The 12,591-nt window shown below is 31.2% G+C and overlaps 1 protein-coding gene across 1 annotated transcript; it reads left to right on the top strand.

Annotated features, from left to right (window-relative positions):
• The first annotated feature begins 7,247 nt into the window (after positions 1-7,247).
• Positions 7,248-12,126, top strand: LOC113759615 (two-component response regulator ORR21-like). The gene is made up of 5 exons (XM_027302197.1): positions 7,248-7,461; positions 8,419-8,565; positions 9,487-9,897; positions 10,151-10,227; positions 11,905-12,126. The coding sequence occupies exons 1-5, from the start codon at positions 7,248-7,250 to the stop codon at positions 12,124-12,126; spliced, it is 1,071 nt and encodes a 356-aa protein (XP_027157998.1).
• Positions 12,127-12,591: the final 465 nt, after the last annotated feature.

Below are 12,591 nucleotides of genomic sequence, written 5' to 3'. Positions count from 1 at the left end.
ATGTTTCAAGCATAATATGGGGCAAAATTTTGAGGAAAAACTAGTCAAGACTTGTAATGTTCAAAGCTGGGAATTTCCGACTCTAAAACAGTTTGGGAAAAACTCATTTTCTTTCACTTAAACCGCTTTCTTTGGCTCAAATCGATATACAAATAAAGAATAAGATTGTAACAAGTGTCTGGAATAAAATCATATGCAAAAGGAAAGCAAAAATACCTTAAAGTTACACTTCAACTCTCACTCTCTCTCACTTGCCAACAAGGAGAAGAAATCCCGCAATATGTCCTCTAATTCTTCAAGTTAACCATTCAATATTCAACCCTAGTTTCATGGCAATTTGCAATCAATCAAACTAACACGTTATAGGGCCTATGTGGTACATATTCTAGGCATCAAAAGCTATCAAACTTTGACATATAAAAAACTCCAAGTAAACTACATCAAAACTGGAATTTTAAACCGTAAAGCTGGAAATTTCAACCAAAGCTGGAAAATCGCATATCGAACCTAGAAAATTCATATCAAAGCTGGAAAATCAGATACCAAAGCTTAAAAGTTCATATCAAAACTAAAACATCTCATATCAAAACTGAAAATTACAAGCTACCGAGCAAAACCATGAAATCTTCCATGAAATCCATTATAATCAAGTCATGTGTCACTTAAATTATAAGATAAGAAGGAATAGAGAGGTTTCTTAGTGATATACCTCAAAACCTTAAGATAAGATGCAAGACAAGAGCTTTTTTAAACTCCACCAAGAGCTTCCCTCCAAGTTTCACTCAAGATCTATCAGAGTAGTTTAGGGTTGATCTTCGAATTTCTCATAAATCAAGCAAGAAAATCAAGATGAACTTTAAAGGTTTCTTTCTCTCTTTTTCTCTCTATAATTTCAGCCAAAGGGAGAAGAAAAGAAAGGTTTTTGTGGTGAAATGGAAGCTTAATCCAAGATAAATACAAGACTAGTCTTAGTCAAAGTCTTGGTCCAAAGTTGGATGGATGATTGCCACTTGTCAGAAAGTAACTCAAGTCTATCTCTTTGTCTCTCTTGTTTTTCTACTAACTAATTCATCTTGTATTCTTCTAATTCACTCTTAGCACTTCTAATCACATAATCCCTCTAGCACCACACCGTTCTCGTCCACCAAATTTATTACTCACATCTCACTAGTCGGTCACACTAGTATAACGCACTACGAAATTTAACGTGCACCAAATTATGAAAGGGAAAAGATAAAAATCTTGACTCAACCATGACAATCACCATAAAATTAAGGCAAGTAAAGTAAAATAAAAAAATGTAACTTAACTTTTTCCAAAAATAAGGAAAAAATAAAAATAATTTTCGGGTCCTCACAATTTATATGACTTAAACACACAAATGATACTTAAAATACACTAAAATAGACATGCAAATATATGGAAATATGATATTTATCACTTTCCTTAAGATTTTGAGGAATTGAATTTATAGAAAATAGTTGGAATGAGCTTTCTAGGAGGAAAGGCCTTTCCAACTCTAAAGGTCCATACCAATTATGAAAATGCAATGGAAAAGCTGGAAAGCCCTTTCCATTCTAGGTGATTTCTATTTACCACATGAAGAGTTAATATAATTAGTGCTAAAATTTTTAAGCTTGGTCGATCTACACATTAAATGACAATCTATATTTAAATCACAACCTCTAGCTAATTCAATCCTTAATTATCCCAGAATTAGTCTCATTTATGTTTTATATACTCTCTTTTTTCCATTTTTTTGTTCCAATAACTTACTTATATACATCTATTTATCTCCCCAACTTTTTATCAAAGAATATATGTGCATGCATTTCATGTCCTTTTTGAATTGTTAGAATAGTTAGCATACTTGTCCATATCTCTATTCTTTTCTCATCTTTTCTATAGCTTGCGTATTTATTTAATAATTATGATGTCATATAGCGGATTAATATATAATGATCAATTAGATCAAACCAACCAAACTTGTTTAATGAACAAAAATTTAAGTCAATAACAAATCCAATTTTTCTAGCTTTTCCTACTAGTTTTTTCAAGTTTGGTTTTTTATAATACCGAAATGCATTTTTTTATTTTATTGAATATCCAAGAATATGGTGTAAGCCGAACACTAATAAATTTGTGATATGATCTTGTAAATTGGCATTTAAGTACAAAAGTTGATTTTAATTGCAAAAAGTAAAATAAAATCAATTTTAAAAGTTTATTTAGGTTGTCAAGAGAAGATAGAAGATGACAAAGAGTTGGGATTCCCTCAACTTCCTACAATTTTCTCCACCAAATTAGAGGAATAATAATAAAAATGACATGGACATTATATTATTGATTCCAGTGGATATTATATTAATGACATGGACATTATTAATTAGGTTCATTTATGAAGTAATAGTATAATTAAAATTAATGGATATTTATGTTAAACATACCTTTTTTTTCTTAGTCTAATATGCTTTCAAATTCATATTATGCTTAAATTTAGACATGAAAATTATTTTCTCTATTTGAATTTGAAAAATTTGAAAGAATTTATTCTTGAAATAACTTCCATAATTAACTTTAATTAGATCCAAGCTCCTGCCGAGGAGGCTTTAGTTTAGTAACTAAAGTTGATGCGCTTAGGATTTAGAGATCTTGGCTTCAAATCTCATCTTGCTCTCCTCCGATAGAAAAAAGAATTAAAAAAACTAGATGCAAAATTATTGTGATGGTAACAATTATGAATTTTTAATTTTTTAGGGATCAATGTCAATATTTAAAAGAGAATTTGTTAAAATTTAGTGGGGACAAATAAGATGCAACTTTAAATATTTCTATATTTCCTAAACTTAAAAAATATTTTTTTCAAAATTAAGTAGAGGCAATTGCCCTCATTTGCTTACATGTGGATTCGCCACTGCCTAAACCTGATCCAATATTTATAAATGTAGACTTTAGATTATTGATAAATATCGCATCATACTAACATCATATATATTTTTTATATCAGTTTGATTATTTAAACCAAGTGACTCTATTATTACAACATTTTGAAATTATGATGTTGATTACACAAGTACAAATTCATATGAATATTTAGTATGGATGCAACTCTCTTGTGTATATCCTCGCAAGGAATCATAAATTTAAGTGCTGTTAACGGAAGGAAATTTTTCAACCAAAAGAATTTATATAGTAATTTATAACTTTCTATACTTGTTTAAATTGAAATTTGAGTACAGATTTCATACCAAATAAATAGCAAGTTCCAATCTAACAGAAATGCAGTTGTAAGGATTGAGATAAAGATTACAAACAACTTGAAGGAAAAAAAAAATAACAAAGTAGCAAAATCCAAATATATTGAATGCATATGAGAGGTTCCCTTTTAACTAATAGGTTAGGGATATTTCCAGAGTAATAATGTTCCTACAAAGCAAAATTTTCTCAAGTGTCGCGATTACCCTCAATTAGTCAACTCCATATATTCCATTAATCATTAATTATTCATTTTCTTCTCTCTCTCTAATTAAAGTTTTTTCCTACTCACTTACTCACATTCTTCTCTATCTCGCTCCCTCTCTCTCTCTCTCTCTCTCTCTCTCTCTCTCTCTGTCTCTCTCTCTCACACACACACACACATTAATTAAAGTGGTTTTAGTTTTAATAATTTCTCATATATTGATTTTACATGTTCTTATTTTTTTATTTTTAAAATTTTACTCAAAGGGTTGTCCATTTTCTAAATACAATGTAATTTAAGTCAAAATAAATGAAATAATAATTTAAAATGAAAATAATTACAAAAAATAGTTTTACTTTCACTTCAATATTCATGGGATATATAATGTAATGTAATTTAAACTTATTTTCATCTAATTATTAGATAATATAAATACTTGATAGAAATCAAGTCTTATATGATAAATATGAACGCTTAATGAAAGATAAAAGTCAAGATTCACATGCCAAGTATAATAGAGAAAAAGATGGTAAAGTTTTAATAGTATTAGTTGCTTATAGCCATGATAACAAGTAGAATTCAAAGGAAAAGTGCATATTGCATGTCAAAAGAATTTTATGCTAAAGTATTGAGTTACAATGACACTATAATAATAATTATTATTTTAAACTAAAATTTGTTGGAGTTCTATTTACAAAAAATAAATCAACGAAGAAACAAAAGTTTTAGAATTGAATAAAAAGGAAGAGTGCATAAAAACAAAAAGATACAAGAAAAGATTAAGGGAAAACAAAGTTATTTAATTATAAAATAATAGATGTATTAGTGTGTGAGGGAGAAAGAGAGAAATAAGAATAATAGAAAAAAGAGTGAGAGACCATAATAGAAAATACTTAATTAGAAAGAGAGAAAAGAGGAGTAATTAATACTTAATGGATCCTAGGAAAATCAATGAACATATATGGTGTTGATTGATTGAGGGTAATCCTGACATTTGAATAAAATGTGCTCTAGTAGGAAAATAATTGCTCTAACAATATCGCTTGCCTAACTAATTTATAATTCTAAAATGATATTATTGTCTTGAAAAAAAAGAACGAAAAAATCCATATATGGTAAGTATGTTAATCTTTATCATTTTGGAATGAGCATTTTAAATTTTAAATTGTATAAATATGCTTTATACTAATTTAATATTGTAGATATTACTAACCACAGATGTGCCCCACTTCTCTCTCTCTCTCTCTCTCTATATATATATATATATATATATATTAAAACATACTGTTTGTATGTAAAGCTTTTATACATCCATTAATTGTGTGTATTTATTTATTTCTCTTGAAACACCTTGCCAGTAGGACTCTATTTTTTCTTATATGTCTAAGAATAAACCTCCCCCAATGTCTTCTAAAATTCAGACTAATCAAAATCTTGAGAATTTCACCATGTATGAAATTTCTAGTTCTTGGTCTAAGGAATGCGTGATTGATAGAGCTTTTTTGCATCATATAGGCAAGCTTGGTATTCATGTGTTGTTGGTTGACCATGATAAGGAGTGCCTTCTTGCGACGGCTAAAATGCTCGAATTATATTCTTATAAAGGTAATTTAAGCTTTCCTTTATTTCCACATAACTAGAGGGTTATTTTTTCTTTTGTTTTTTGGATTTGCTGTATAATCTTACTTTTGACATCATTGGTGCAAAGTAGAATTTTATCTTATACTTGTAAATGACAAGAAATACTTCAAAATTTTGGGGAAAATTTAACCCTTTTTGGTAAGCTACTCTAAAAGCCCTTAAAATTGTTTATAAAATTTTATTGAAATTCAAACTCTATTAAACTAGCCAATTAATCCTGTGTTAATTAGAAAATTGAAAGAAGGTTTTAACTGCATATTTTTTGTCCTATTAAATATTCCTCCTCTTGTAATTTTTAGAAGCCAAGGAGTTAAGTGCATAATGTTGATATTTCTTGTAAATATTTACATCTTGGTTATTTTCAAAAAATCTTATAGGGTAAGACTTCATTTTGTGAGGTCAAATAATAAAATGTTTCAATTATAAGGTGTATTGTATATATTTGAGTAAGTTTAGAAGTGAACTTATTCCATTTTTATGGATAAAATGGCTAAGTTGAAAGAAGTAAAAAAGTTCAGGGACTAAATAGTAATTTTGGTAAAAGCTCAAGAACTAAGGTAATTCATTCCTTATTTTATTGTATCTTTTTGTTGCCATACTAGTTTTTTGTTTATTTACCAATATCACATTTTAGCATCATGAAAGTCCGATGATGAGAGCACAACTTTGCATGGATAAATGCCATTCCATAATTTCTTACATGAACCATTTTTTTTTTTTGCAACAAAACTTTTCTCTTTTCTATCTTTAATAAAGAATTATTTTCTCTTGAATAAAAAATTATGATTATTGACATTGTTTAGATAGTGTTCTAGAATTATAAGTCACATTTGTTTTTCTTATTATTAATAAAACATTTATAAGTTTTACTCTTTGTAAGGAAAAGGTTATGGAGAATCTATCCCTTTTTAATCAAAACAATAAGGCATGTGCATTAATATATATTGAAAGTCAAGTCCCCATAGGTTAGGTGTTTTTGAGAATATGTTTCAAAACTATACTATAACATTGTATTTAAAAAAAATTTCATTATAGATATATTTTTAAATTTAAAAATTTTTAGAGTATTTTTAAATTTGTTAATTGTTTGACCCCTACCCACTATTGCCCCTTCCCTTCCTCTCTTCTTCTCACTTCTCCCTCTTCTTCTTTTTCTCCCTTCGTCCTCCTTCCTGCACCTCTCTTTTCCTCCCTCCCCCTTCTTTTGTAGTCGTGACTAGGTAGGGAAGGAGGGGAGGGAAAGGGAGGAGGGAGGAGGAGGAAGGAAGGAGAGGAGGAGGAGGGAGGAGGAGGAATGAGGAAGGAGTGGGAGGACAAGGAAGAGAGAAGAGAAAAAAGAGGGGGAAGGAGAGGGGCAATGATTGCGGTAGAGGAGGGAGAAAGGGAGGGGTGGTGGCGATGGTGGATGGAAGAAAAAAGAGGTGGTAGAATTTGTTATATTTTTACTTTTTTTTAAAAAAAATTTTGTTAAGTGTATTTTAGATTGTAGTTGGAGTATTTTTAAGGTATTTTTAGAATGTGCTACTATGATATTATATTTTAAAAATATATATTTGTAAAACATGCCAATCCAAACAGAGATATGAGCTTTGGAAGCACATTGGCGGTGTACGTAACAATCAAACATCGGGAAAGTGGCATGAATTCCTATCCTCTTGAAGTCAAACTATCGCATTAGAAACTCAATAAGAGGTCAAAGATAATTTAATTATTTGTTGGAAAATGTTAAAGACCAATGAGTCGGTTTAGAAGGTGTGTTTTTTTGGATGTTTGTATAAAATTTAAATATAACTTATTGTAGAATTAGTAGAAAAACTTTTGTCTATTTGAAAGTCTAGGAAAAATTTAAAAACTTTCTCATTTTTATTTTCTTTTCCTTTTTCTTTCTTTCTTTCCTTTCTTTCTTCTTTCTTTTTGCTCCCCACACCAGAGATGCTCTTCCTTCTCCCTCCCTCCTCATTGCCGCCATTGCTAGCCACCATCACGAATGTTTTTTCTTTCTATTTTTCTCACTCTCTTTTTTCCCTCCTCCTCTCTCTCTTCCCTCTTCCCCCTCTACCTACTTTGCCTTCACTCTACCTTTATCCCCCTCTCTTTCCCTATTCTTGTGACCTTTGGTCGCACAATAGTGACCACCTCTAGTCACATGACCAAGGGTCATTGGGATGGGGGAGGGGAGGAAAGGAGACGAGGTGGAAGGAGAGGGGGAGGGAGGGGGAATTGGGGGAGGAGGAGAAGAAGAAAGGGCAAGGTGAGGAGGGGAAAGAGGGAGGAAGAGGAAAAAGAAAATAGGGGGGGAGAGAGGGTGGCACTAGCACCTGTGTTGGAGGAGATGCTAGAGGAGCTGTTGACCAGTGGAGGTATTGAGGAGGGATGAGAAAGAAGAAGAAAGGCAACAAAAAAAAAATTTTGTGATGTTTTGAGATGCGTATTTTAAAAACTTTGGGTGTTTTAAAGGGTTTCTAGAAATAAAATTGTAAAAAAATTTTGTTTATTAAAAATCACCCAAAAAACACCCATCCCAAGCAGACCCAATATTTGTTACATAAATTTTGGAAGCCATTTTTGCAATTTCCAAAATAAGTATGTTTAGGAAACTTTTAATGGATTTGTAATTCTAAAAGAGTAAGAAGTGCTCTTAATCACTGAGATAATCAACTATGTTTGTTGGCGTAGAAATGCTTGTGTATTATTTTGGTTTTATAGTTGGACTAAATGTAGTTATGGTGAAATGAGATGTATGAGAATTTATTGTGAAGTTCTATATACATTTTGTATGAAAGAATTGAGGACAAATTTAATATGATTTTTATTTTTGTTGATGGAAGTAAGAGATTATGCTTATTGAAAAAAGTTTCTTATCCTTTGAAGTTATGACCCTTTTCCAATTAGTAATTTGGTAGCTCATTGGTTATTGGATTAAAGTTACTACCTGCTAAAAAATTATTTTTACCAATAAATAATCTCTACTCTTAATTTTGGGATTGATTATCATGAACCATAAATATACCACAAATCTTAAATAGCTATCATTCATTTAAACATTTGCCAAAGACATTTTAAGTTCCTTCAACTAATCCTTTCTAAGAAAGTAACTAAAATATTTCTGTGAATAGTGTGCAAATGATACATGATTACTACAAATTTCTATATCTTATCCTATTTGACAGTGAGTAACATTAATTATTAGCTATGTATCATTTTACAAAGATGTTAGGACATTTATAGAAGTCCATTAATCACATTTTTTTATATTTGATTAATATTGTGATTTATATTTCAATTACTTCCTCATTTATTTTCCATGTTGACTTTAGTATCAAGGGTTGAACTAGCGTCAACTGCTTTGATGATGCTTTCAAATGGGTGGAAGTTTGATGTGGTTATGACAAATGTTCACTCCCCAGAATTGCTTACAATGAAGCTACTTGATGAAGCAGCTAAGATGAACATACTTGTGATATGTGAGTACCATAAGTTGTTTAATATACATTTCCTATTTTTTCAGAGAATTACAGTTAAGATGAAAATTCCTATGATGTATGAGTGCCATTAAATGCTTAATATACATTTTTCTTTTTAATAGAGCATTATAGATGTTATTCTTTTTTTTTTTAAGTGTAAGTGGAAGGTTTCGAATTCATGACCTCTCATTTACACTCTCTCTTTTCATACCATCAAACCCACTCCTCCTCCCATACTAGCTTGTTATTCAATATTTTGGAACAATCCCAATTAACGTTATTCTTTATATCTAACTTTTAACACTTTTTAGGACCATATATTTTTCAGCTTATCCAAACTTGGCCTTCCCATGTTTTTGAAGTTTGAATCTTTTAGTTTTCTATGTTGATTTATCATGCGATTTTATGATACTCTAACATATCTTGTTTTCTAAATAAAAAATGACCAATTGTCTCAAATTTGAAAGGTAGAGGCTCATATTTTTTAACATTTAAAGAACTTAAATTGGGATTGTTTTAAATAAGTAAGATTTTATTAACATCCCAGGCAACAACACTAACACAATAAAATACAAGTCTATCAATGACAAGCTTAACTAAAAGACACCTACCCAAGTCTAACACAAACCCTACTCAATAATCAATACTCAATGGAAGATCATTAACAAAAAATATAATCCAGTAGTAATCAAGATCGCTCAAGCCACCTGTTTGAGTTGAAATTATGATTGGTTTAATAAAAAAAGAAATATGAGTAACTAAATTAAAATTGGTTGAATACATGATGGACATAAATAATTTTCTACATATAACTCTAACATTCTGATAGCCATTTGTGGCATTTAGCTTTGCTATTGCTAGTAATTTTTTTTTCTGGTTTTTATTGTTATTAAATATGATTCCTCTTGTTTTTGCATGAAGTGATGTCTGACTTTGAAGATCCTTTCATAGCAAGAAGGGCCTTAGAACGTGGAGCATTTCTTTATGCTAAGAAGCCAGCAAGTTTAGAGTTGGTTAAGTGCCTATGGCAATATGTAGTTCGAGAGAGGAAACAAAAGGGCAAGGAGAAAGAAAATGTACAAAAGAAGAATGAAAGTGACAGAAAGAATATTAGTGAATTATTGGATGAGACACCTGAGAAAAATAGTGCACCAGAAAATGGCATGCAAGAGAAAGGCAAAGGAAAGGCTGAAGTGATCATAAATGGTCAAGAAGTTATGAATGGTGAATTAGGTGATTTACCAAATTTTACTGACAGTTTGGGTAAGAGAGTATGGACTTCAGAACTTCATGCAAAATTTGTGGATGCAATCAATCAGCTAGGTGAAGGAAGTAAGTCTCTAGCAATTACATGTTTTCAAATGTATTTAGATCTTTTGAATTAATTTTGTATATATTGAAATCTGAAAGTGTCACTAGCAAATATGGATACATCCGATATTTATAAGAATTGAAATTCAAGTTCAAATTGAGATTATGTGGTAGGTATCTAAATCTGTTAGTGTATATAAAATTAATACAAATCTTTATGTAGATACTTTGATCTACAATATCACAATTTATATATTCTATTATATTAAAATAGGATGCTTCCCTTCAGACATTCTGGCTCTTATGAATGTTCCTGGCCTTACAAGGATGCAAGTTGCTAGTCATCTACAGGTTTGTTTCCAAAGTGCATTGCCAAGAATAAATATGCTCTTTGATTGTTATGGTAATTAATCCATAGATCATTGTCACAAGTTGCTTCCATATTTAAGTTTAAAGATGTTCTCTTATAACAATTAGTCCTATTAAGTTCTCCCATAAGTAATCTCATAAATTTAGTGTTTATATTCATAGATGAATCTCAATTTTGTATTATCTTTTAACATACCTTCAACTCTTTGGGTCATTTCTGCTTTTGTTTCATACTAATTTAACCCCTGATATTTCAATTCTATAATGATATCCTATTTTCTTATGACTTGCACTTTTAGTTCATCCTTGAATAGTATAAATTTTACAACATGATACACCAAATGTGTTCGTATTAAGATACAAAAGATAATTTCAGACATTAGGTTGTTGAACATTTCAACACTATTAAACCACAACTAGAACTAGTCCAAATGAAAGAAGATATAAAAGGACATTCATTATAGAAATATTGTCCTTTAAGCATATTTTTCCCTAAATCTTTTTTGACATGTATGTACTAGATGTTTTCTATGGATACAACCATGATAAAGTACATTTTATTCGAAAAGGTAGTCTTGGCTCGCAAAACACTTATGTTCCTTGAAAAGTAAAATTACTTTTAAGAATCCAAATAGTATTTTCCCTAATGGCATGGGATGCATTTGGTGGGTATGCTTTTTGTCTGTTTTCAATAGAGAATATTTCATTACAACTTTAACTATAGTAACTTACTAAAACACCTCGAATTTTATAGAAACACATCATATAATACAACAAAAATACACACCTTTTTTCCTCTTTCACCACAACCTTCCTTAACCATTTCACCTCTTCTCACCACCGTAGCCCTCACCTCCCAACCAGTGCTGCTCACCACCACTCTTCCCTCCACTGTGGCCGCCTCACCTCCTCCTTTTCCTTCATTTTCGCCCCAATTACCTCTCTTTCCTTCTCTTCCACCTTCTTTCCCCCGACCACTTCCCTCACGTCCTCCTCTTCCTTCTCCCTCATATTCTCTCTCCTCTCTCTCTCTCTCTCTTTCTTTGCCACCCCTCTTTCTCCCCTTCTCTCTTTCTCGCACCTAACAAACCCTCCCTAATTCTCCACTCGATCTGTGGAGAAGAGTGGGAGAGGGTGAGTTAGGGGCAGGGAAGAGAGGAGAGAGGAAAAAAGGGGTGTAGAGGAAAAAAAGAAAGAAAGGGAGAAGGGGGGCAGGTAAAGGAGAAGGAGAAGGTAGTGGTGGAGGAAGGAAAAAGGAAAGAGAAGGGAGAGGTGGTGGCAGTGTGTTGGTGAGATAGAAGTGGTGATGGTAAGTGGCAGAAGTAGTAGTGGCAATGGACACATGAAGAGAAAAAAGAAGGGATAACGGGTAGGAAGAGGTGTTGGTGATTGCTAGTATGTGTGGTGGCTGGATAGGTAGCACATGGCGGGTGACAGAATTTTACAAGTATTCTCTAAACACTTTAAATACATAAATTTTTTTGTAAAAATTCTATGGTAACTCATAATAAAATATTAGACAAATTTCCAAAAAGCATACCATCTAAATGAACCCAAGTATTTTACTTGTGTCAACTTACCAGGACTAACATGAGTTTTTTTCCTCATTTTAAGTAACAATTCATACTTCAATTTTCAAATTATGTTTATGTTGTTTAGAAATGTCGCCGTAACTCATGGCGTGATCCATGTGATCGTAAGCGTCATTCATCTGCTTCTGAGCATACTTCACATGATGATGAAACTCAAGAAAAAATTCCCCCGAAAAGAAGATTCGGTTCAATGCCTTGTGGAGAAAATAGGTCCAAAAGAACTCCTGAACCTGCACAAGCCTTTGAAGGTGTCCAATCATTGAAATTGAAGAACCCTAGAATTGAATGAATGAAGAGTTTCCGAAAGTCCTTTTCCGAATCTCCTATTATATATTTATAATGATGGATATTGGTAAGTTTTACCAACTGGAATTTTATATTCCTTGTTTGGACCAATTTGTTTTTCTTCATTTTGAGTCTTTTAGTGTGATACTTTCTTGTGTTTGAAAAATTTGAAGTTAAGTACTTATCTTTAATTTCATTCTTCTTAGAAGAATAGCATTTTAGGGAAGACTTTGGAGGTAACATTGAAAAAGAAAAAGATGGTTGAATGTTTCAAATAATACTCATTTTGCTTGCATAGCCATCTTTCTCCAAAAAATTTTTGATTGCAACATTGAAGATATTTTCTAATCACTTTTAATTTTTTAATCACTGTTTTATTTCACATACGTCTTATCATAAAAAGTATTATTGTATTATTCTAAAAAATTTCTAAAAAATCTTGAATTCCAACCAGACTAAAGCAAATTTT

This window comes from Coffea eugenioides, chromosome 2 (assembly GCF_003713205.1).
Source record: "Coffea eugenioides isolate CCC68of chromosome 2, Ceug_1.0, whole genome shotgun sequence".
Lineage (NCBI taxonomy): Eukaryota > Viridiplantae > Streptophyta > Magnoliopsida > Gentianales > Rubiaceae > Coffea > Coffea eugenioides.
This window is presented reverse-complemented; position numbering and strand designations above follow the sequence as displayed.